Source organism: Cannabis sativa, chromosome 6 (assembly GCF_029168945.1).
Source record: "Cannabis sativa cultivar Pink pepper isolate KNU-18-1 chromosome 6, ASM2916894v1, whole genome shotgun sequence".
Classification (NCBI taxonomy): domain Eukaryota; kingdom Viridiplantae; phylum Streptophyta; class Magnoliopsida; order Rosales; family Cannabaceae; genus Cannabis; species Cannabis sativa.
Window position 1 is genome coordinate 67705223 of NC_083606.1, and position 26347 is coordinate 67731569.

At 34.6% G+C, this 26347-nt stretch overlaps 2 protein-coding genes, 1 long non-coding RNA gene, 1 other non-coding gene and 1 pseudogene across 4 annotated transcripts; 1 reads left to right on the forward strand and 4 right to left on the reverse strand.

The window, feature by feature from the left end:
• Positions 1 to 993: 993 nt before the first annotated feature.
• On the reverse strand, positions 994 to 1100 carry LOC133039537 (small nucleolar RNA R71). The gene has a single exon (XR_009688676.1). It is a non-coding gene; the product is annotated as a small nucleolar RNA R71 (small nucleolar RNA).
• A 9348-nt stretch (positions 1101 to 10448) lies between these two features.
• Positions 10449 to 12323, reverse strand: LOC115695447 (disease resistance-like protein DSC1). The gene is made up of 2 exons (XM_061117475.1): positions 11355 to 12323; positions 10449 to 11250 (listed from the first exon to the last, which is right to left on the reverse strand). Exons 1-2 carry the CDS (start codon positions 12321 to 12323, stop codon positions 10720 to 10722), a joined length of 1500 nt encoding a protein of 499 aa, XP_060973458.1. The 3' UTR covers positions 10449 to 10719.
• On the reverse strand, positions 11503 to 14721 carry LOC133029098 (disease resistance protein RPV1-like; annotated as a pseudogene).
• A 1258-nt stretch (positions 14722 to 15979) lies between these two features.
• On the forward strand, positions 15980 to 17762 carry LOC115713496 (uncharacterized). Its single transcript, XR_004010995.2, has 2 exons — positions 15980 to 17156; positions 17527 to 17762. It is a non-coding gene; the product is annotated as an uncharacterized LOC115713496 (long non-coding RNA).
• Positions 17763 to 23679: 5917 nt separating this feature from the next.
• Positions 23680 to 25299, reverse strand: LOC115724596 (protein PELPK1-like). Its single transcript, XM_061117476.1, has one exon. The coding sequence runs from the start codon at positions 25031 to 25033 to the stop codon at positions 23918 to 23920; it is 1116 nt and encodes a 371-aa protein (XP_060973459.1). The 5' UTR covers positions 25034 to 25299; the 3' UTR covers positions 23680 to 23917.
• Between the last annotated feature and the right edge of the window lie 1048 nt (positions 25300 to 26347).

Here is a 26347-nt window from a genome sequence, read left to right on the forward strand (position 1 = left end):
ACTTCAAGAAAAGGATAGCATTTAAACATTAACATTGGTAACTTAACAACAGGATTCGTCTCCCTATTTTCTTATCTTGATTAATCTTCCTTTTGTTAGTTTTAATTTTCTGAATTGTTTTATTTAATTCATAAAAAGTATTCTTTTACCAGATAGAATCAATAGTATAATTTAGTAGTAATTAGTCCAATTCCCTGTGGTTCGACCTCACCTGTGTGAGTTTACTACTTGATTGCGTATACTTGCGTAGTGATTATAAATTTAACAACAAGTTTTTGGCGCCGTTGCCGGGGAATTGTTTAAAGATTAATATTACATAAAATTATACTAACTTCTACTTTGGTATATTTTCTCTTGCTGATTTTCTAACCTTTTTCTTGCAATATTTTCTTGATCTATTTCAGGAATCCTAAGTGTATGCGCCGTCAAGGACAAGCAGTCATATTACCAGTTGATCCTGAAATCGAGAAAACTTGCAGGAGGAATCGAAAGAACAAAAGGCAAGAAAGAGTTTCAGCAACTGCTGAAACATCAGAAATCATGGCTGCCAATGTGAACAATAATGTTGGAAACAATGGGGGTAATATCGGTAATAATGGAGGCGCTGTGGAAGATCAAGCTAATGGCCGTAGCTTGAGAGATTACATTCTCCCTACTCTGACGGGAGTGCAGTCATGTATTAGGCCACCGGCAGTGGATGCAAACAACTTCGAGATTAAACCTGCCATCCTTCAAATGGTGCAGTCTTCAGTTCAGTTTGGTGGCCTACCTTCTGAAGATCCTAATCTGCATCTCTCTAACTTCATGGAACTCTGTGAAACTTTTAAAGTTAATGGAGTTAGCGATGATGCCATTCGACTGAGATTGTTTCCATTCTCACTCAGAGAACGAGCCAAGAGTTGGTTGAACTCTTTGCCACCCAACTCTATTGCCACCTGGAATGATCTGGCAACAAAATTCTTGTCAAAGTTCTTTCCTCCAGCGAAGTCTGCAAAGCTGAGAGGAGAAATCAATAACTTCTGCCAACAAGATAATGAATCTCTCCATGAGGCTTGGGAGAGGTTTAAAGATCTGATCAGGAGGTGTCCTCATCATGGTATAGAGAAGTGGATGCTGGTTCACAACTTCTACAACGGGTTGGTTGGTAATACTAGAACTCTAATAGATGCAGCAGCGGGCGGAGCTTTTATGAGAAAGAGTGCTAATGAGGCGTATGATCTATTGGAGGAGATGGCTCTAAACAACCAGCAGTGGCCAACTGAAAGGAGTCAATCTAAGAAGGTAGCTGGTGTGTTAGAAGTTGATGCCATCACAAAGTTAACAGCTCAGGTTGAGGCATTGACAAAGCTAATTGCAGGGCAAGCTAAACAAGCCCAAATTGTTTGTGAGTTATGTGGAGGAAGTCATCACTTTTCGGAGTGTCAAGCAGATGTGGATGATTTGCCAATGGATGAAGCTAAGGCCATTGGGAATTTTTCACAGAACAACAACAACAACAATTATGGGTTCAACCAGAATAACAACCGAAGAAACAGTGGGTTCTATCAGCAACGCAATCAGAACCAACAGTTTAATCAGCAACAAGCCTCTGGTGGAAATTCTAGTTTGCAAACAGATTTACTGCTCCAGTTTATGACTGAAACTAGATCTTCAATTAAAGACCTGCAGACTCAGATGGGCCAGCTAGCAACTCAGGTAGCAACCCGCCCTCAAGGAAATTTGCCTAGCACAACTGAAGTTAATCCTAAAGAAAACTGCAAGGCAATTACCCTGAGGAGCGGTAAGAAGTATGATGGGCCTGAGTTACCACAACCAGTTGAGGTAGATGAAGAAATAACTGTTCAACCAGTGCAAACACCAACACCAACAGCAGAGAAAGCTACTGAAAGCTCAGCACTACCACAACAGTCTCCACCTATTAGCATTGATCATCATGTGAAAATACCCTATCCTCAGAGGCTCAGAAAGTCAAACTTAGACAAGCAGTTCACCAAGTTTCTTGAAGTCTTCAAAAGACTTCACATTAACATTCCTTTTGCTGAAGCTCTAGAGCAGATGCCAAGTTATGTGAAGTTTATGAAGGAAATTTTGTCAAAGAAGAGGAAGATGGAAGATTATGAGACAGTGGCTCTAACTGAAGAGTGTAGCACTATTCTACAGAAGAAACTCCCTCCAAAGCTCAGAGATCCAGGGAGCTTCACTATTCCTTGTACAATTGGAAAAATTGAAGGAATAAATGCACTATGTGATTTGGGAGCCAGTATAAACTTAATGCCTTTGTCAGTGTTTAAAAGACTGCAGCTGGGTGAAGCAAAGCCAACCACGGTAACTCTTCAATTGGCGGATCGATCACTAGCTCATCCTAGAGGACTCATTGAGGATGTGTTAGTAAAAGTTGACAAGTTCATCTTTCCAGCTGACTTCATTGTTCTGGATATGGAAGAAGACAGCAATGTTCCTATCATCCTGGGGAGACCTTTCTTGGCAACAGGGAAAGCACTGATTGATGTTCAGAAAGGAGAGTTAAAGCTTAGGGTGCAAGGAGATGAAGTTGTATTTAATGTGCTCAAGGCAATGACCTACCCTACGGCTAGTGACAATTGTTTTGCAATTGATGTGGTGGACCAGTTGGTGGAGACAAAGACGCATATTGAAGACCCTCTTAATCTGACTTTGGTACAAGAGGAGGTGGTGGAACAAGACGGTAAGGAAGCTTATGAGTATGCTATGTGGCTCGACTCTTATGGACCGTTGAATAGAAGATACTATGAAGAGTTAGGAGTCATACCAACAAAGCCTACCCCATCTACTGAAAAGCCTCCTCAACTAGAGTTAAAAGTCCTACCGGAGCATCTCAGGTATGAATATTTGGGAGAAAGTAAGACACTTCCTGTCATTGTGGCATCTTCCCTATCTTCTGTAGAGACAGACAAGCTATTACGGGTTCTAAGGAAGCATAAGAAAGCCATTGGATGGACTCTAGCAGATATTAAAGGGATCAGCCCCTCAACTGTAATGCACAGAATCTTAATGGAGGAAGGAGTGAAGCCTACCATTGATGCACAACGAAGATTAAATCCACCAATGAAGGAGGTTGTCAGAAAAGAAGTCTTAAAGTGGTTAGATGCCGGGGTAGCATATCCTATTTCAGATAGTAAATGGGTAAGTCCAGTCCAGGTTGTTCCAAAGAAAGGAGGGATGACGGTGGTGAAGAATGAAAAGAATGAACTCATCCCAACTAGAACTGTCACTGGATGGAGAATTTGCATTGACTACCGGAAACTAAACAAGGCCACAAGAAAAGATCACTTTCCACTCCCATTCATTGATCAGATGTTAGACAAGTTGGCAGGTCAAGAGTACTATTGTTTCCTTGATGGGTACTCAGGGTATCACCAAATAGCTATAGCACCGGAAGATCAAGAGAAAACGACATTCACATGTCCATATGGTACTTTTGCTTTTCGACGAATGCCATTTGGGCTGTGTAATGCTCCAGCAACATTTCAGAGGTGTATGATGGCCATATTTTCAGATCTAATAGAAAAATGCATCGAGGTGTTCATGGATGATTTTTCAGTGTTTGGTTCATCGTTTGACCAATGTTTGAGCAACTTGGAATTGGTCCTAAGAAGGTGTGAAGATTCTAATTTGGTGTTGAACTGGGAAAAATGCCATTTCATGGTAACGGAAGGAATAGTGCTGGGGCATAAAATCTCGAAAGAAGGTATTGAGGTTGACAGAGCCAAAGTATCTACAATTGAGAACCTGCCTCCTCCAGTTTCAGTTAAGGGAGTTCGAAGCTTTTTGGGTCATGCAGGGTTCTATAGAAGATTCATCAAGGACTTCTCCAAAGTTGCCAAACCGCTATCTAATCTTCTTGCTAGTGGAGTACCTTTTGAATTTGGGAAAGATTGTCTTGAAGCATTCCAGATTCTCAAGGATAAGTTAATCTCAGCACCGATCATGACTACACCAAATTGGGAATTACCTTTTGAAATCATGTGCGATGCAAGTGATTATGCGATTGGAGCAGTGTTGGGACAACGGGTTGACAAGGTGTTTAGAACCATTTACTATGCAAGCAAAACCTTGAATGATGCCCAACTGAATTACGCTACTACAGAAAAAGAGATGCTAGCTATAGTGTTTGCATGCGACAAATTTCGACCCTACTTGATTGGCAATAAAGTGATAGTGTATACAGATCATTCAGCAATCAAGTACTTGATGACTAAGAAGGATGCCAAACCAAGACTAATTCGATGGGTTCTTCTTTTGCAAGAATTTGATCTAGACATAAAAGATAAGAAGGGTACAGAGAACCTGGTAGCAGATCACTTGTCAAGACTAGAGCTGGAAGAAAGTCAGAATACAAAAGAGGTACAAATAAATGAACAATTTCCCGATGAACAACTCTTTAGTGTGAGGGAAAGTCTGATGGTACCATGGTATGCTGATTATGTTAACTTCTTGGCTGCCAATATCACTCCTCCTGAGCTATCTCGACAACAACTAAAGAAATTCTTCTCTGAGGTGAAACACTACTACTGGGAAGAGCCAATCCTCTACAAGCACTGTGCAGATCAGATAATAAGAAGGTGTGTGCCTGAAGAGGAGATGTACTCTATTCTTAATCACTGTCATGCTCTACCATGTGGGGGACACTTTAGTGGAACTAGAACAGCTGCCAAGGTGTTGCAGAGCGGATTCTTTTGGCCAACACTTTTCAAGGACGCTAGTACTTTTGTGAAGGCATGTGATCGGTGTCAGCGTACAGGAAACATCTCAAGGAGAAACGAAATGCCTTTGACAGGAATCTTGGAAGTAGAATTGTTTGATGTATGGGGGATAGACTTCATGGGTCCTTTTCCTTCATCATTTAGCAATCTATACATCCTATTAGCTGTGGATTATGTGTCAAAATGGGTGGAAGCTGCAGCCACACCAGCTAATGATGGTAAAACAGTTCTTCGGTTTCTTCAAAAGAACATATTCACGCGGTTTGGTACTCCCCGAGCAATCATAAGCGATGAAGGGAGTCACTTCTGCAACAAACAATTCGAAGCACTCCTTTCGAGATATGGTGTTCGTCATAGAACCGCTCTACCTTATCATCCGCAAAGTAATGGCCAAGCCGAGATTTCTAACCGTGAAATAAAGATGATTCTGGAGAAAACGGTGCAGAGATCAAGGAAAGATTGGTCAAGAAAGTTGGATGACGCATTGTGGGCTTATAGAACAGCGTTCAAGACGCCAATCGGGATGTCACCATATCGGTTGGTGTTTGGAAAGGCTTGTCATCTACCGGTGGAGCTAGAACACAAGGCGTATTGGGCAATGAAAACTTTGAACATGGATTTAAAGGCTGCTGGTCAGAAAAGATTACTACAGTTGGATGAGTTGGAAGAATTCCGGAATGAGGCTTATGAGAACGCTAAGATCTATAAAGAGAGAACTAAAAGGTGGCATGACCGAAATTTAGTTAGGAAGGAGTTTCAACCTGGGCAACAAGTTCTACTTTTCAATTCAAGGCTGAAGTTGTTTCCTGGTAAATTGAAGTCAAGGTGGTCAGGGCCATTTACAGTGGTCAGAGTGTTTCCTTATGGAGCGGTGGAACTGAAAGGTGAAGGCCCTAATACTTTCAAAGTTAACGGGCAGCGGTTAAAGCTCTACTTGGGAGGTCAATTTGACCAAGCCAAGTCCGCCATGATTCTGGCGCCACTATGAAGATCTCGGTCAACGTCTAGCTGAGCGACGATAAAGCAGCGCTATTGGGAGGCAACCCAATCTTTCATTTAATTTTACTTTATTTTTCTTTTGAATTTATTTTTTTTAGAAGACATTTACAAGTGTTTTGTGGCATTTTAATTCGTTTCATTGCACTTAGGACAGATTGCATTTGTAATTTTACAGTAAAACCGTGAAAATCGTGAAAAAAAAGGGGTCAAAGCTACAGAAGTCGCGACTGGGTCATTCCCGCCGCGACTAGGCCTTCTCGAAAAAAAAACAAAAAAAAATCCCAGACGTCGCGACTGGGCCATTGCCCGTCGCGACTGGGCTGGCATGACTAAAAAAACGAAAACTTTCTGCCCACTCCCGTCGCGACGGGGCACATTGCCCGTCGCGACGGGACCCCCTATTGCACTATAAAAATTCCCAATTCGACCAAACCCTCTTAAAACCTAAAAATTTAAACACAACCCGAGTTCTTCCCCTTTTCTCAGCCTCAAAACCTCATTCCACCATTAAACCTCAAATTTCTTCTCATTCTCTTCCAATCTTCCATCCAAATCACCAAAAACACAAATTTCTCTCATAAATCTTCTCTTTTCTTCAAAAATCACACCACAAATCACCCTTTTTCACCCAAATCCGAATTTTCCACTATTCATCATCTTCAACCTTGAGTTTTCCATGGATGTGCAACAATGGTGGTGGATGAACGGCATTCTCGCTTAGTAAGTCTCTTTCTTGTCAAAACTTTGCTTAGTTAAGTGAGTTTTTAGAAAGTTTGATTAATTATCTAGAGTATTTGGGATTGTGGATTTATTTTGGAGAATTTGTTGAATATTTGTGAAATATTGTTATTGTGGGATTATTGTGGAACTTTTGTGATTTTTGGGAAGTGAAGAAATTAAGGGGAAGTGCTGCCGAATTTTTCCCAAAATTTTTGTGTGGTCATTTTGAAGTGTGCAATGGGTTCTAAGCGTACTAGAACGGGGCAAGCGGGTGCGTCATCGTCAAAACCGCCAACACCGGCGTCAAAGTCTAATTATGAAAAAGATAGATTTGTGAGTTTGAAGGCGCAAGAAAGATACTTCGAATTGCAAAAGAGAGCTTTCATCGTGGATCGAGGTATCGAATATGATGGAAATCCCACTCCGAATAGCCCATTATTCGAGACCATGAGGCAACAAATTCAGACCCGCCAATGGGAGCAATTAGTGAAGATTCCAGAAAGAATCAATCAGACTCTGGCTCTTGAATTTTTAGCCAATTGGCCGGAAGCAGAGAACGATAGGGTACGGGTCCGCAAAACAAATGTGCTTGCAACTTATGCTTCTATCCATAAACTGTTTAACATGGAAATGGTGAATAGCCACTACTACAAAACGTTTATGAAGGAAACGTTTGATCCTGTGGACTTGGCAGAAACAGTTGGTTTTTCGGGTTTAAGATTGCATGAGGTGGATGATGGGAACCAAATGCTTTATCGCTGTGAATTGAATCAAGTTGCTCGCGCTTGGATGTTTTTTGTGAGTGCTAGGCTTATGCCTAGTAAGCATTTATCAGATTTTCCATTGGAAAGACTCAAAGTTGTTTATGCAATAATGAAAGGGATTATGGTGCCGGCTGGGGGTATCATTCTGAATAGTTTAGATAACATGGTTGCAGGATCAACACATGCAGGGATTGGCCTAGCGGGAATTATAACTGAATTATGTGAAGCTCATAATGTGCCACAATATCCTTATGATAATCTAGTGCAGCCACAACGGAATATTGATTGGACAATGGTGCGAAACCTTAAACCCCCGCATCCCTATGGCCAACCGCCTCCTCCACGTCGTACTCCGCAGCAAGACATTCATGTCCCCGAGGAAGAGAACATTCCAAATGAAGAAATGCCTCAAGCGGTTCCCACTTCCACTCCCCTTGATGCGGGGATGCAACATATTCATGCTCAACTCAACTACATTATTCAGCAAAACAATCATATCCAGAGTTACATGGTGCGAAGAAGTGAATTTGATGAAAATCAAGTGAGGCAGTTCAATCATTTGATTGATTCGTGGAGTCTTGGGGTCGAGGACCCGAATTACTTGGCATATCCTCCGCGTTTTCAGCCTTATGATCAGCCACCACCACCAAACCCCTTCTGATGGGGGTTCAGGTATGTCCTTCTCACCTTGAGTATAATAGTACATTGGGGACAATGTCATATTTAGTTTGGGGGGGAGAGACTTAAAATTTTTAAATTCTGCACTTTAATTTCTGCATTTTAATTTTCTGTTTTAGTTTTTCTGTTTTAGTTAAGGAATGGCAATAAGCTTGACGATAGTTGTATACTGCTGATTAGTGTGATGTGTTCTGAAATTGTAAAATAACTGTGTGCTTGATTCTGTTAACTCTTTGGATTAGTTTGGATGCTTAGAAACCTGTGTTTACCTGCAAATATTCAATCTGTGAAAATTGTTATAATTGTTTTACTATGGTTTGTGGTAAGATTGACAGGATAGCTTAGAACTTGCATGTTTATTCTTTTGAGACGAAATCCTTGATAGTGTTCAATTGGAATATGACTTAGGCATTTGTTGGATAGTTTGAGCCTTTCAAGCCTACCGTAATAATGTGTATCCCTAGTTAACCTTTTGAGCCTAAACCTATTATGTTTTTTACCCATCGAGAAAAAAATTGCAACCACACTATTAATTTTTCTTCACCATGTTATCTATGATATCATAAGCTACATAATTAGTTTGGGGGAGGAGAAACATTTAGTGTGAGGAAATCATGAGAGGGAAAAAGAAAAAAAATTGTAAGATTGAGAAGAAAAAATTGTGTAATTCAATGTCACTGAAAAAAAAAATGAAATACGAAAAAAAAAAAAAAACACAATAAAAAGTAAAAATATGTGTGAAATTTTTTTTTTCAGTGATGTTGAAAAATAATAGAGACTTCTTCTATCAATCTTGGTAAACTTGGGAATATTATGGGATCTTAGAAAAAGAAAAGTAAGAAGCTTGTGGGTTCTGTTTGTGTGCTTATGATATCTTGAGCCAAAAATTGACTTTTGCCTATCCCTGAATATCTGAGCCATATTACCTAAGCCTTGAAAAGACCTAATGATTCCAAAGAATACTGTCAACATTAGTGGAGAAAGGTAAGCATGCAAGCTTATGAGTTATCGGGCTGTGGAACTGTTGGAAAGAGTAAAGCTTTTATAACAATGTTTCACAATTGAATAAATTTTTGCAGTTGTACATAGTGTTATAAACCGAGCATCTAAATTAATTGTTAGAGTTGGTAGAATTGAAATTCTAGTTTGAGCAATAGAAGAGAACAACACATGAGGCAGTAGTATTATGATTATTTGATAGCGTAGTTAGTAGTTAGTAGCATTTATCTTACTCGAGGGCGAGTAAGAATCTAGTTTGGGGGAATTTGTTAGGCTAAAATTAGTCTAAGATTCGGGTCATATTTCGGTTAGTTTTCACTCTTTGTTTCTAGTTTTAGGGCTATATTACGCTTGATTCTTTTGTTTCAGGTCCTCGGGCATTTAAAGAAAGTATGTACAAGAATTGAGGAAAAACGGTGAAAGAATCGAGAAGAAAAACCAAAATTGGTGTTGCTGCCTATTCCCGTCGCGACGGGGAATTTGCCAGTCGCGACGGGAACTGACAGAAAGTTTCAAAAATTCGATGCTGAACTCCCGTCGCGACGGGGGCTTTGCCAGTCGCGACGGGGACCCTTATGACGGGATTTTTGGGCAATTTCGTAATTTCACGAATTTTGAAGATGAGAATTGGTTTAAATAGCAAGGGTTCGTGAAAAATAGAGAGTATTCAGAATTGGAACCCTAGAAACAAAGAAGGAGGCTAGAAGAGCGGCTTGTGGCGACCCGGATCAATTGCTTCAACTAGTTCTTTCTCTTCTCTTTAATTTTTCTATGTTCTTTTCTATTTCAATATTAATTATGGATTTGATTATGGATGTTTTGAACTAAACTCCTATTTAGGGGGAATGATGAATGTTGTTTAAGTTTTTTCATAGTTAATGATTAATTGCCATTCCTCCATCTTGATTGTGAATACTATTCATATTTGTATTTAATTTCCATGTGCAAGATTGATCACCTTTTACATGTTTTATGATCTTAATTCAAAATCTGAAAAGTGAGAATTGAGAATGCTAAAATTGGATAGTCTAGGTTCTGATGTGAAACGAAAGTATTTACATAGCCTTTGTGACATTTAGATTATTGCTTAATGCTGATTTCATGTTGGTTTAATTAAGAGATTAATTAGAGAGCATGAGATTTAGAACCTAGAAGATCTGAAAAGAGCTAGGTTAATTCATAATCTGTCATTCACTTCAAGAAAAGGATAGCATTTAAACATTAACATTGGTAACTTAACAACAGGATTCGTCTCCCTATTTTCTTATCTTGATTAATCTTCCTTTTGTTAGTTTTAATTTTCTGAATTGTTTTATTTAATTCATAAAAAGTATTCTTTTACCAGATAGAATCAATAGTATAATTTAGTAGTAATTAGTCCAATTCCCTGTGGTTCGACCTCACCTGTGTGAGTTTACTACTTGATTGCGTATACTTGCGTAGTGATTATAAATTTAACAACAGAAATAATTCATGCAAATTCTATATTCAATCAATCTTACTACAAACCAATATAAAACAATTATAATACAATCTAACTATTGATAATTTGCATCAATACAAAATTTTCACAAGCATTAATCCAAAGAGTTAAGGAATTAAGCACACAGTTCACAAATTTCAGTCCATTTCACAAACAATAGCAGCAAAACTGACATTCGAATACCACACATAAAGAGTTAAAGTTAGACTTCCAGGAACGCCATTTTAGATGATATCTAACTTTTCATAAAGATGGATGAACAATTTTCGGACATCTTTGTATTTGGAAGAACAATACCACACATACCTTTAACGGAAATGATATGATATATATTTTAGTTCTCTTCAACATTATTATGTGTCTCTGCATCAAGCATCAGTTGATCTTCTTCAAGCTCTTCAACGTCTTCATTGTAGACCATTCGAATTCCACATTGTTCTATTCTACTTGACTCACAACTCCCATATTGCTGGTTCTCCTCTGCGAACTCAAAGATAAATGAAGCACTCAATGCATGATAAAATCTATCATGAATATCTCTTTTGATAAGATAACATATGAACACATGATGTGTATCATAGTCACTATATTTTTGTATCTTCAAAAGCGATGAATCAATATAGTATGGTTCATCCTCAATGATTAAACCATACATTTTACAATAAATGCTCCACTCATTGTCATTGAAAATGCACCCATCATCGAAATTCACAACAATGCATATGACAATGCCTAAGAAGTTTCTTCTACCACTCCAAGTGATAAGAGAGTCTACATGTGTTGAGGCTCCCATAGATGTGTGAGTACACCAATCAGGAATTTTATTTCTTGGATAGGAAAATCCCATTCTAGGACCATATAAAGCCTGTAATACAACAAAACAAACCACAATAACTATACTAAACATTATGGTGAAAAAAATTATCAAATTTATTGTATGCATGGTATTGATCAAAAAAAGAGACCAACCTTTCCTCTATCAGCTACTTCTGATCCCCATTCAGGCTTTATTTTGAAAATTTCATCTTGTTGAGTTTTGCACATTAAAAGAATGAGTATTGTGTTGAACAACAAACACTCACAACAAGTGATATCTTTCCAAAAGCTATACACTTGATGCTCAAAATTTAACTTTAGGATAGAGATTAGATTTGTATTCGAACAAAAACCTCTACATTCAGATTGTTGAAGCGCTACGGAGATGTACTCATCGAGCGATAACAAAACAACCAAATCTTGTTGTGTTGGATTTTCATCAATGAAGATAGTAGAAATGTTACACATTTCATAGATGTTAGACATTGGAAGAGACTTGAGATTTTTGCATTCGCTCAAATCTAAACGTTCAAGATTAACAAGATGTTCAATCGACGGTGGAACCACATCAATCGATGTACAATGTAAGAGAATTTTTTTTAGATTCTCCATAGGCTCCAAGATTTCGGGAAAGCTTTTTAGCTGTGAGCAATGTGCAAGAGCTAGTACCTCAAGAGACTTCAACTTACAAACAGTGGTTGGGAGACTTTCAAGCTTTGAGCAACTCATGTCTAATGACTTTAGATAAGGCATGCATTCAAAGGATGATGAATTGATTTGTCGTATTGATGTTCCACTCAAATCTAATCGTTTAATATTTAGGGGAAGCTTTGGAAACTTGTCAATGGACTGACAACCATGCATAACTAGAAGTTCCAATGATTCAGAATAACAAATACTACTAGGAAGATTCTTGAGATTTTCACAATCAGAGAGGTCGAGCACAAGAAGATTCTTAAGATATCCAATTGAAGGGTGTAATTCTTCTATTTTTGTCCCTTGCAAATATATGAATTTGATATCACCAAACATCTCTGAAATAGTTCTCAGATTGTAGCAGTCTTTGAGATTAAGTACACAGTCATCAAAACTAGACTCGTAAGCTTCAAGCTCCTTAAGCATGAAATTGTTATGAAGGGCTATTACTTTTGATTGTCTACGTGGATCGTCATGAACATTCTGAAACCTTAAAGAAGAAACCTCAACCAAACTCTTACAACCACGTTATCGAAGCAATTGTCCATCTCTACTTGTTATGATAATTTTACTTTTCAAATTTAACCATTTGGGGTAATCTTTAAGCAAAGAATTAAATTGGTCCAACACATCCACATCATCGAGAACTATAAGTAGCTTTTTGTGATGTAATCTTCTCTTTACATACCCTAAATCTTCGAAATCGAGATCTTTCTCCTTTGATAGTCTTTGAAAAAATTGCTTTGCCAAATAAGTTGATCCATTTTCTTGGTATTCTTTCCTAACATCTTTAAAAAAACAATGACCATCGAACTCATCACGAATTTTTTCAGAAATGACTTCAGCTAGTTTGGTTTTTCCCAACCCACCCATTCCACAAATCCCCAAAATTTGACCATTGTCATTAGTTGATAACAGATTATAGAGATTTGCAACAGACTTATCAATTCCAACTAAACCTTGACTTAAATAATTATCACTAATCGTGGTAGATGTTGATTTCAATTTCTCTCGGATATAATTGAGAATTCCATTCACTAACTCAGCTTCATTCCTAAATTATATATACATATGTATTATTGAATTAATATATATTGAAATTTAATTATTATGTGATCAATGAAGATATAGTACGCTTTCACATCAACATGTAGATAATTGTACCATTCAAGTATAATATTTTTTGTAAAAAATATGTATATATTATTTGCGGTAAAACTTGCTTATGTTTTAAGTTTTATACACTTAACCTCCTTATCTTTTTTTCTTTGTGGCAAAATTTCCTTATGTATTAATTTTTATAGGCTTAACCTCCTTATTATTATTATTTTTTTTTTGTAGAAAAACCACCTTATGTTTTAATTTTTATATACTTAACCTTCTTTTTTTTTTTGTGGTAAAACCCCCTTTATGTTTATTTTTTTTTTACAAATTTGACACGCCAGTTCAATATTACCATTAAATATCAACTAGATGATCACTGTATACACCTGTGTATATTTAAATTTGCAAAGAAAAGTAAATTTAAGGAGGTTTTGCCACAAAAAAAAAAATAAGGAGATTAAGTGAATAAAAATTAAAAAATAAGAGAATTTTGCTAAAAAAAATAAATGATTAAGTGTATAAAAATTAAAACATAAGAAAGTTTCGCCGCAAATTGCTCAACAAATTAAATGATGTGTCAATTGGTAATAGGTGGGGATAAGATTGGGACATACAAAATGGGATAGGCGATTTTTATTCAATGAAATAAAAAACATCAAGAAGCATGTGTAATCAACAAGTCAAAAGCCATAAATAATTTCATGAAATTAAAAAATGAAGCATAATATATATAACTAATTGCATACTTGAATTGTGATGGATGCCATCCAGCAAGATTAGATGTTGTTGTTAGAGCATCCTTCCATTTTTGTATGATAGTATCCTTGAAACGCTTTTTATGATTAGCAAACGCGTCTGCATAGCTTCCTCTTTGTTTGCGCACATCAGATGGATCAACATGGTAAAACACAGGCAAAACTATTTGAGTCTACTTCTTCATACATCCAAGAATATGTACGAGCTCATCCAAACACCACGACGATGTTGCATAATTTTTTGAGAAAATAACAATAGAAAATTTGGAATTGTCGATGGCATCCAAAAGAGCTTGGGAAATCTCTTGTCCCTGCTCGAGTTTATCATCAATGAACGTTTCAATTCCTCCATCCTTGAGTGCTTGATGGAGATGAGTAGTAAAGGTTTTGCGTGTGTCTTCACCTCTAAAACTTATGAAAACATCAAACTTCTTTTGAGACGCCAAGATGGGGCGTTCGTCATCATCAACATCTGTTGATGGTGGCTCTAGAGAAGGCAAATTATCGCGATTGATATACTTCTTCCATAGGAGGATTGTGATTGAGATAACGATAGAGATCATCACTGATAACGTTGTTGTCAATGGAGTTGAGATCACCATTGATATAATCAAAATGAAGATTGGAAGAACAATTTTAAAATTTGTGAAGATCATCATCATCATCACAAGGGGGGAGAGCGATCTTGAATAAAATTTTGGTTTGAGAAAAAGAATAAATAGTAAGGTGTATTTTTATAAGGTAAGGTAAGCAAGCAAGTGGAGAAAGTACTCTTTATCTTTTGTTTTGGCTAAGTATTTCCATATGAAACTTCCAATCCATTACCTTACAATTATTGAAAATTGTACTATAAAAAAGAAAAAGAAAGAATGTGAATCGGACAATTCAAAATGTTAATCTCATCTCATACATTAATAATACATATAAATTGAACAAATATCCAACCCAATCTTATTATTATTATTAATTATTATTGTTGTTGTTGTTGTTATATATTATAATATACATGTATTTTTTGTTTGGCTGGAGTAGGTATTCACCTAATATCCAATAGAATAATTTATTTACGTTATTGTCTCTCTATATATAATTTTCCAAGAAAGACAAACTGTCATAGCATGATCATCCAACTTTTATATTAAAAAAACCAAATTATCTTATTTTTGTCACTAGTGACTTTTTAGCCATAATAAAAATTGTTTGTGACTAAAATATAATATTTAGTTACAAGTTGTCTCTAATTTAATTTTAATCATAACAAATTATAATTTTAGTAATTAGTTTCAAATCTTTTAGTAATAACATAAGAATGATAGTTTTTCTTTTGTTTTCTTGTTCTCACCCCGCGGTATATGACGTCACGCATGAGTCAACCTTTTTCTTAAAAGTATCCAGGAAACTCATCTCGAACATCTTGAGCTCCCTCTGCAAAAGAAAACCAAAAAAAGGTTAGCAACTCAAAAATAATGAAAAATGCATATTAAATCAACAAACAGAAAGCAGCAATAAGAGACTTCAGTCTAAATTCAACCCTCAACATTGACATTGTTGTACTCTAAATTTTCCAAATGCAAATTGTGTAATGTCTTTGCGACCTATAAGAGTACGTACATACTGGAAGAAACTTGGATAATGCATCAGGGTAAATGGATCTATCTAGTGTTTTGTGAAAGCAGAATGAAATGGGAAGGAATCTCTAAAATTTCATCTACCCTAAATTTGTTGGATTTTGTGCCCTAAATAAAACTCATTTCAATATAATCAGATTTACTAATTAATAAAGATCAGAAATCGCTTTTATGTTGCATGGTTCACATGATTTATTTCATGATTATGTTCAATGTATAAATTCTATTAATTAAGTCCAAAACATATATAAATATGTATATATATTGTTCATGATTATAGTGTCGTCAGCACAGTAGAATATAATCATGATTATATGTTCATCAAAAGTTTAATTCCCATGATTTGTCAGTTCACTAAATTTAGACTGGCATGATAATCAACGATAAGGTATACTTACACCTTGGATAAGTGTTATGTCCTTTCCAGGGCATTAGCAAAGTTTACCAGTATCGAATGTATGGATCAGTATGCATTGGAAGGGACCGATATTGATCTTGGATAAAATATCATAAACTTACCGTTATATCTTTCTAAGTCAATATCAATGATTGATCTTAGGTCTATGGATCTTAATCCTGATATGGTTAGGTTCAACTTAGTTGTGTTACTTATGTTCTTCAAGTTGTTCGTGGATGCTAACTTATGGTTCTAGCGGATATTTACATCTTGAGAACATGGTAGTTCAATTGAGTGGGAGCGTTGATCATAGATATGAAATCTATAGCTTCTACAAGTATTTAGAAGTGAAACGAGATGATTTCCTTTGAGCTTGGCTTGATAGAGATAAATGATTGAAAATTTTCATAATCTTGTTATTGAGTCTACTTGAAAATTACTCATATTCTAGAGATTGACTTGTTTAACTTTTATTTTTCGTTTTAGTGTTTTACTCAAGGATGAGTAAGTGTTTAGTTTAGGTTGTGGTATTTTGCACGCAAGTATACATATCGTAAACAAGTAATAGAGTCACAAAGAGTGAGGTCGATCCCACAAGGATTGTAGTTAAGTACTTTAAAAGTAAACATTTATTTCTATTTGGTTATGTCAAAATTAAGAGAAAATTAAATTTAAAACACTAATGAAACAGTGAAATAAGAAGTAAATAAATCAAAAAAGAAATTAACGATGATTAAAGTTAGGGTTTCGATTTCAATTGTATTGATTATGGCCTAATATGTAGGGCTGTTCACAAAGTATCCAATCAAATCCAATTCGCACGATCCAATCCAATCCAATCTGCAAAATGCAGATATCCGCACTTGCGCGGATTGGATTGGATTGAAAAATCTGAAATCAGCGGATTGGATGTTGTTTGACCTCAAAAAATAACCGATCCAATTTAATCCGCACTTAATTATATATATTTCTAAAAATTATATTATATATAATTTATATTAATTTTCTTATAATATTAAAAAAAAAATAAAGACAATTTCTAAACCTAAACACTTATAATCGTTTCTCCTCCTAGTTAAAATTTCCTACCATCCGTCAAGACACCTAAACCAAAACGTAAAAAAATATCACTTCTTCTCAGTCGACGGTCGACTCCCACCCATGCTCTTCCGACCAGTCATCTTCTCAGTCGACGATTGTCTCCCTCCCATGCCCTTCCGATCGACCAGTCCGTCTTCTCAGTCGACGATCGACTCCCACCCACCCCCTTGCTGCCTTCACTAACCAGTCCATCTCCTCAGCCAACAACGATCCTTTTAACTCGTCTTCAGTCGATGGCCATCTCTTCAGTCGACGGTCGTCTTTTCAGTCAAAGGTAAGATGTGAAATATTTGTTGTAAATTAAATAAATATTCTCTGCTTTGAATCAACACTATTAAAGTTATGGTTTTCTTTTTTCCTTGTGATAACTATCTGCAGCTTTAAAAATCTCAATAGAAGTTCCTTTGAAATTTGTTTACTTCTTATCTTTTTGCTACTTTTTACAATTTATTGTAGGCAGAAATCCTTAATATATTGCAAGTACCCATCAAAAATTAAAGTAGTCAGATTTTAGATCTAATTTTAGGACTTTGATTAATAGTCTTCTTTCATGTTAATAGCTAACTGAAAAATATCGGTGATATATATATTTTTATATATCAGTATTCTCATGGATTTAAACATTAACTGGTTTTTTTTTTCAGGATTTGGAAGATGGAACATGGTTTTTTTTTCCATATTGTTGCTGGTTGTTGGATTTGGAGATGGAACATGGTTATTTTTTTTTTTTTATTTCATAATGTTGCACTGTTGCTGCTCGTTCTTGGATTTAGAAGATGAAATATAGTTGTTTTTTTTTACTATTATCAGTTATGGAAGTCTTATGTGCTGTTGGAGATTGAGAAACAGTAGTTTGTTTGTTAAAATTTTAGTTGTGTTATTGTTGGTTTTTTTTTTCTTTATTTTAAATTTTTAATGAAATATTAAAATACAATCCGCACTAAAACAACCGATCCAATCCGCATTATTGCGGATTGTATTGGATTGGATTTAAACTGTTATGCGGATTGGATTGGATCCAAAATATGAAATCCGCACTTAGTGCGGATTGGATGTTGTTTGACTAAAAAAGTACGGATTGGATCGGATGAACAGCCCTACTAATATGATTGTCTTCCTATTACCAATTTCTATGCAATAGCAGGTTTACTAAGGTAATTTATAGTCTTCTCAAATATATAAACCTCAATTACATGCAAGTTTACTTGCGTGATAAATTAAACATGCAACATGCATTAAACACAGAAACCCTATAAGTTATCTAAATCATACAAGTACTCTCGTCCTATATCAAAATTCAGTTCTAGTTCACTATAACATAATTGACACTCACTTCTCAAATCTCGCATCAAAATCATAGATAGTTACTTGGTGATGAGGCAATTAAAAGTAATTAAGTATGAATGAAATAGAATACATAGAAACTGAGGGAAAATAAGATCATAATAAAAGGATAAAATAATGTCAACAATATTCATCTAAACCCTAATTAAGTGTTTAGCTATACTCATGTTCATGGAAGCAAAATCACACATATTAACTTAAAAAAAGAGAAGAAAATAGAAAAGAAAAGAATGTTGAAAACGCTCTAAAGAATGCCTCTAGTATTGCAGTTGATCTCTGAAATTCGTACTCCGTATTCTACTGTTTATTTCCTTTTAAATTGCCTCCCAAAAACTATTGAAGTCCACTTCTTTTATAGCCAAAAAATGATAAAAAAAATAAAAAAAAAATGCTCAAAAAAAAAAACATATTCTGCTTAGGATTAGAAAACCTATTCTGGTTAGGATTAGAAGGAGAGGTGAGTTTTCTACTGCGTTAACTGATAGTATTTTGGCTATAACTCTCTCGATATTTCTCAAAATTGGACGATTCAAGATGTTCTCGAAAGATAAAAGAGAGATCTAGAATTTTTATGTTTTGACTTTTTCCAAAATCTAACCAAAACATAGTTGAATTTAGACTTGAAGTTTTAACTTTATTTTCTTGTACAATTTTCTCTATTTTTGTGAGATTTTTTTTTATCTTTTTTTCATCTTATTCCTTTGATATTTTCTCATCTTCTTCTATTTTAAATCTGCAAAAATAAAAGATAATAAGCGTAAAATTTCTCCAAACAAGAGTTTAACTAAATTAAAAACACACTAAAAATTAACCTAAAAATAATACTAAAAGTAACTTAACAATGTTATGCCCCACATAGTCAAAAGAATAAGCTAACAAGACCGAGAGGAGTTAATGCTGGTTCCACATATACTGATTATATGAAAGTGTATTGACACATTTTTTTTCAGTTTATACCTGATTTGGATTGATTGGGAACTCCAGATCTATATTTTATGAATCTGAAAAAAAATAAAATTAGGAGAATTTATTTTCTGGAATTTGAATTATAATTCATGGTTGAATTTTTGTTTAAACTAGTTTTCTGTAGAATTTTGCGTCAATAGGCAATTGTAGATAGTTGGGTTGATTAGGGTCTTCTTCTTAGGTGACGTCGTCAGAATTAATGATAGATCTTCAAATAACTGGGTAGTTTTCCTATTGTTGTCCTCGTTTGAGCACACGAAGGTTTTGAAGATGAGAAGCATGGGTTGTCTGATTGTACATTGAGTAGAAGAGGTAATTCTGTAATTTTTTTTTATTTGAGTTGTATATATATATATATATATATATATATTGAAATGGTCGATCTATTGTATTTTTATAATATTGTTGCATTTTTCATGTATCACCGAAAAAGGCCCTTTATATTTTCATGAAACAAACAATATTGCTTTCTTTATTATATTTTTTCAGTACTGTTGTTAGCTTTTTCTAGTAGTTGACTTTTTCTCTTCAAATTTTCCTTTCTACTCAATGTTGATATATATATATATATAAATATGTAAAAAAAAATAGAGTTTTTGTAAATGTCAATATATACGAAAATATAAAACTGTATACACCTGCGAAAGCAGAATGTAATTCTGTTACTGCAGAAACCAGTTTTGCAGCTACAAAACAGAACAGGCAGACTATAAAAATATTTGCAGAAAATTAAATAACTTGACACAAGAGATTTGTGTGAGGTATCAATGTTCTCCCGAACACTCCTAGTCCACGGGTGTTGGGTTTTATGCCCTAAATAAAACTCATTTCAATATAATCAGATTTACTTATTAATAAAGATCAGAAATAACATTTAATGTTGCATGGTTCACATGATTTATTTCATGATTATATGTACATAATGTATGAATTCTATTTAAGTCCAGAACATATGAATTTGTTAATGATTATAGTGTTGTCAACACAGTGGAATATAATCTTAATTATATGTTCGAAAGTTTATTCCCTAATTTGTCAGTTCACTGGATTTAGACTGACATGATAATCAGCGATAGGTATTCTTACACCTTGGATATGTGTTATGTCCTTTCCAGGGCATTGGCAAAGTTTACAGCATCAGATGTATGGAGTATACATCGGAAAGGGCCGATATTGAACTTTGATTAGATATATTAAATTTACCGTAATATCTATTCAATTCAATATCACCTGTTGATCCTAGATCAAATGATCTTAATCCTGATATGTTGAGGTTCGATCTCAAGAGTATTATACATGTTCTTTGATTTGTTAGTTAAGCCTACTTTTGGGTCAGGGTGATACGTACATTTTGGGAACATGATAGTGCAATTGAGTGGGAGCGCTAACATAAATATGGAATCTATAGCTTCTATCTGACAAATAGAAAGTAAAGGATGATTTCCTTCGAGCTTGACCAAACGAAAATAAATGATGGAGTACTCATTTCACTTAGCTGAAATATCATTTATACGGGGTTAAGTATTTTAAGGATAAAATACATTGTAGGGTGTTACGGTAATCTAATCCCTTTACAGTGTAGATCATCTATATAGAGGATCATTGATCAAACTAGGATTATAACAATGGATAACTAATGACGTGTCTATATGGTGGAACATATAGAGCGTTCTATATATTGAGAGTGCAATTCTAAGTTCTATACGTGGATTCAACGAAGAATTAATAAGTCAGTGAATTTAAGATATAAATTCTTGATCTGCTTATTGGAAGCTCGGATATATAGACCCATGGTCCCCATACTAGTTGAGACCATACTGCTTGTAAGACTCAGTTAATTGATTCTGATTAATCAATTATAATTCTAAAGTTAGACTATGTCTACTTTATAAATTTTCACTATGTTATGGCTTGATTGTGAAGAAATAGTGTTTTGGGGTTTATTTGTTAATTAAGAGAGTTTATGGAGTCTAATTAATAAATATCATAAATGATAATTTTATTTGATAATTATTTTAATTATTAAATAAATAGTTTGGCATTTATAAGGTTGAATTGGAAAATATGGTATTATTGAAAAGAAGAATAAGTGATTGAAATAAAGTGGCAAAATTGTAACTAGAGATTGGCTCACTTAAGTGTACGGCCAAGAGTGATTTATTGCCCAATATTTTATTCTTTTTTAATCCATTTAATTTAACCCTAACCCTATTGAAGAATAGTATAAAAGGAAGGTTATGGTCTCATTATCCAACTAATGCCTCCAAAGCTAAAAACCTAGATGAGACCTCTTCCTTCTTCTTTATTCTTCAATTCGAAATACTAAGTCTTTCTTCACACTAAATTTTTCAGCCATTAGTGAATGAGTGAGTGCCCACACACATCAAGTGGTATCTCAATCATAGTGTGTAAGACTGTAGGAAATTTCAAACAACAAGAAGGAGAATCAGCATCAAAGGAATGAGAGAAAGAGATCCAGGTTCAGATCTTGGTGATGCTCTGCTACAGAAAGAAATCAAGGGCTAGAGATCTGAATGGAAGGAGTCATTATATTCTGCTGCACCCAATGTAAGGTTTACTAAACTTTATATGTGTTTATTTCATTGTTTTAGAATTCATATTAGGATGTTAATGAAACATACTTGTTAGTAAATCTAGATCCTGGTAAAATATTTACAACAACGGGGCCACGCCCTGAGAATGAAATCAATTAATAAAGTATCAACAATCACAAAGACAATTGACTTAAACAAGTTTAGACTCCCTCTAAATGATTATCGCAATCTTTTGTAATGTACTTTATGAATCTGACTTCTGAAACACCTTCAAGCCCGAACTCCCTTCGTCTTTGAAGTGTGAGTGCTTACTTCCTCCCGAAGCAAGGCTTCAATAAGTCTTCTCCCGAAGACCAAAGTGCTTACTTCCTCCAGAAGTAAGGTTTCATCATGTTTTCTCTCGAAGACCAATCTCTTGTTCAGTCAAGTCGTTCTTCACAAACTCTAGGACAGAGTTTGAACAGTATAGAATACTAGAACCTAGATGAACAACTAGACTCTCACATAACAAAGAAACACTCTTCTCTCAAATAAGATAAATACAAAAAATGAATAATGGAAGAGCTAATTCGAATGGCTGCTCTCCAGGCTCTAATTATAGGACATAGAAACCTTAGAGACAGTCACAAGATCGAATCTAGAGCTGTATAAAAATTTTCCTAAGAAAACACGATCTGCAGCATCAGATTCGGATGCTGACGCAACAGATCAGACCAGAAACAGAAAACTTGCTATAATCAGGTCCGATCCTCTATTAATGCTTGATTATTGCCAAAAACAGATTAGATATTCTGATTGTATCAAGATACAATCGAAATCAATAAGGAAAAGGCAATAATTAAAGTTTCCTTAAAAAAGACAACTTTCCATAAGAGAATTGCTTCTCTTACAAGTAGTTTCCAAACAAAGGAAAGTCCAGCTGAAAATTACAACTTTCCTAAGAAAGAGAAGAGCAACTAAAACCGAAAACACAAGGTAAGAATTCGGGTATGTATGCAAAACAATCTTACCATAAATGAAAAATATTTTGTCAACTAACTTGCCATAAAAGGACTTTACAATATGTATATATATTCATATATATATATATATATATATATATACTATATTTATTTCCATACATCTAATATGTGTGTAAATAAACACACATAATAAATACTTTTATCGTATATACAGTAGAATATGTATTTAAGAATACACTATTCAAGAATGACCTCTAATTTATTATAAAAAGAAAAATTAAGTCTCAATTTAAGCTAGTTATATAAATAAGAATAATATTTAAATTGTAATTAGTTATACAATTTCTAAATGTCATATTAAGAAAGTATACCTAAATTATTCTAGTTTTTCTTTATAATAGGATACATTTAAAGATATTTTTTTGTGTACTTTTCTTTTTATATATAAGAATTGTATGATATTTATTTTTTAATTTTTTTTTACAGTTGTCTATATAGATTTATGACTTTTTAATTAATATTTTTGTAAAAAAAGTTTAAAATTATTTGATACGATTTTATTGTTTAATTTATAATATTTATAAATATTTAAAAAAAATTATAAATAAACCCGCGCAAAATACGACCTATGATTAACTAGTTATACAATATTATTGTTATGTCCCAGAAAGAAAATCAGTTGGTTGTCCTTATTAAAACACATGATTTAGAAAAAAAAAAAATTAAACAAAACGATATACAAGATTCATTGATAAGGTGAGAATAATTTTTTGAACAAATACATGCTATTAGAGTACCACTTTCTCTATTTTCTTTAATATAAGAGTTTGTTCAAACAAAAATAAAGTAGAAAAATTATAATAATCATAATATTAATGTTTGAACAATGTATAAAAACTATTTTGTGGTGTTCTTGTCGTAGTACTGCAGAAGAGTACTAGCTAGAGAGAAACGAAAGATTTCACCCATGTGAACATAATAATAAATTTTATTATACAATACAAAGGATGTTAAAATAAAAATATAAGCTATAATCGATAAAAATTTGTAACAATTATCATGTAACAACAAGAATGGTAGAAAAAATTGTAACTATGCTGGGATATCAGGATCCTATTGGTAACAAAAGAAACAATTCATAAAGAAACATCACAAACAGATCAAAGCAATACTTCAATTTTCCACTGCAATGCTCGTTTCATAAATGCTCAAGGCTTACTAGTGTGAGGTGGAGTAATGAGGGAAGGAATAGATTTATCCTTAGAAAGGTCAGGAATAGTTGGCAAAGTGGGCTTAGGAAGCTCATGTGGGAGTTCAGGTAATTTTGGAATTTCAAGCTTAGGAAATTCATGGGGAATTTCAGGTAATTTAGGGACTTCAAATTTTGGTAGCTCAGGCATTTTTGGAGCTTCAATTTTTGGCAATTCAGGCACCTTAGAGGCATCATCATGATTCAGTTCATGCAACTTAGGAATATTAGGCTTTGGTAGTAGAGGTTTCGGTACCTTTGGCAATTTTGGCGCTTCAGGTTTTGGCACTTCAGGAACCTTAGGCAGTTCAGGCTTTGGTACCTCAGGCAACTTTGGAGCTTCAAATTTTGGCACTTCGTGAACTTTAGGGAGTTCAGTTTTCGGTACCTCAGGCAACTTTGGGGCTTCAGGTTTTGAAACTTCGGGAACCTTAGGCAGTTCAGGCTTTGGTACCTCTGGCAACTTTGGGGCTTCAGGTTTTGGCACTTTAGGAACCTTAATATTAGGTTTTGGTACCTCAGGAAACTTTGGAGCTTCGGGTTTCAGCACTTCAGGAACCTTAAGTTCAGGCTTTGGTACCTCAGGCAATTTTGGGGATTCAGGTTTTGGCACTTCAGGAACCTTAGGGAGTTCAGACTTTGGTATCTCAGGCAACTTCGGGGCTTCAAGTTTCGGCACTTCAGGAACCTTAAGTTCAGGCTTTAGTACCTGAGGCAACTTTGGGGCTTCATATTTTGGCACTTCAGGATTCTCGGGGAGTTTAGACTTTTGTACCATAGGGTACTTAGGAATTTCAAGTTTTGGTAGTTCAGGAACCTTTGGAATTTCAAGTTTTGGTAGCTCAGGCAACTTTGAGACATCAGGTTTTGGTGCTTTGGGAAAGTTAGGAATTTCTAGCTTTGGTAGCTCGGGCATTTTTGGGAGTTCAGGCTTTGGAATCTCAGGTATCTTTGGAAAGCTAGGCGTAGTCTCTAGCAAGTGGCGTGCCTCCAAAACCATTATGTTGCTTATACATACTGAAATTATAAGAACCATAAATGGAAATATAAAGTTCGGGATGCATTGATAAGCCATGTTGTTATCAATCAAATTTGAAAGATGAAATAAACTATTTTGTGATGGGAAGATAAGAGATTTCTGATTGAGAAGAAGAGGAAACTTTGTTGTTTGTTTATGTAGAAATCTATTTTGCTACAACGCTTTTATAGGTAATGGGACTTGGAAGAATGGACTTTAAAGTCATTGAAGGTAGAAGTAGGTGTGTTGTTGATCAGCTTCTTAGTGGCATGAAAATAAACTAACCTAATTAATTGACAGCAATGCGACATTTCCACATACATTAATCAATTATATTTTATTGAGTGTAGTAGTCTTCAATTCATCCCTTAATTGGATATAAAATGAAAACTAGGAATTACTATTATGATTATTATTATATTAGGAGTACTACTGGGTTTTGTTTGTTTTCCTTTTACTTCTTTTAGAAATATTGTAATCTAGGCAATCTAGAATTTTGTTTTTAATTAATTTGTGTATTTTGTTAGTTTTGGAAGGTTGGAATTTGATTTATATAGTCATTTCTGTTGGGCTTGTTGGCTACCTAAGAAGTTGAAATAAATGGTTCACTTTCTTATTGCCTTAGAAAGAGTTTACCTGAAATTTGAAAATGAATCTGAAAACGAATACAGATTGTATAAAATTTAATATTGTAATGTGAAGGAGTCCACTCTCAGAGATTTTTATAGGTTAGCAATTAGATGATAAATTGATTCGTTCGCTTAATTTATTAGGTGTGAATGTTATAGCATACCATTCCTGAGCCAATGCTTCATATTTATTTAGAAGTTATATAATAAATAAATAACTTATATTTATATAATAAATAGTTTTATTGTTTGTGTTCTATAACACTTATTTAACTAGTGTTTTTTAAAGAAAGTAATAATGTTTTTGAAAATATACTTTTTATATAGAATATTAATCACACCTTATATAGATTTTATCCCATTTCTAAAACTACAGGTGGTTACCGATTCTCTCAACGGTTTAGAGTTTCGTTAGGAGATTGAGAACTACGCTAACTTTTATAATAGACTCTCTCAGTTTTTTACTAGCTGTAATTTTTCTTTTATATTAGCAGAAAATATAATTTTGTCGCTATCATAATGTGGCTAAGTGGGCTTTTACCCACAATTGGTATGGTTGTTTGAGTGTTTCATCTATCCCAAACTTTATTTTTTGTAATGACCGTAAGGTTTAATTTTATGTATGAACGTTTTAATTCAAAAAAAAAAAAAACTAGAGGTGTACTCATCGGACCATATCCATTATTTTTTTGCCTATCCAGATCCGATCCATTATTTCGATTTTAGATTTTACCATCCGATC

What these genes read in the sequence shown, in the direction of transcription:
- LOC115695447 (XM_061117475.1), bottom strand. Translation starts at nt 12,323, where the DNA reads ATGCTTAAGGAGCTTGAAGCTTACGAGTCTAGTTTTGATGACTGTGTA. An exon ending in AAGTAGCTGATAGAGGAAAG is followed by an intron (nt 11,251 to 11,354) that starts GTTGGTCTCTTT and finishes GTTGTATTACAG; the next exon opens with GCTTTATATGGTCCTAGAAT.
- LOC115724596 (XM_061117476.1), bottom strand. Translation starts at nt 25,033, where the DNA reads ATGGCTTATCAATGCATCCCGAACTTTATATTTCCATTTATGGTTCTT.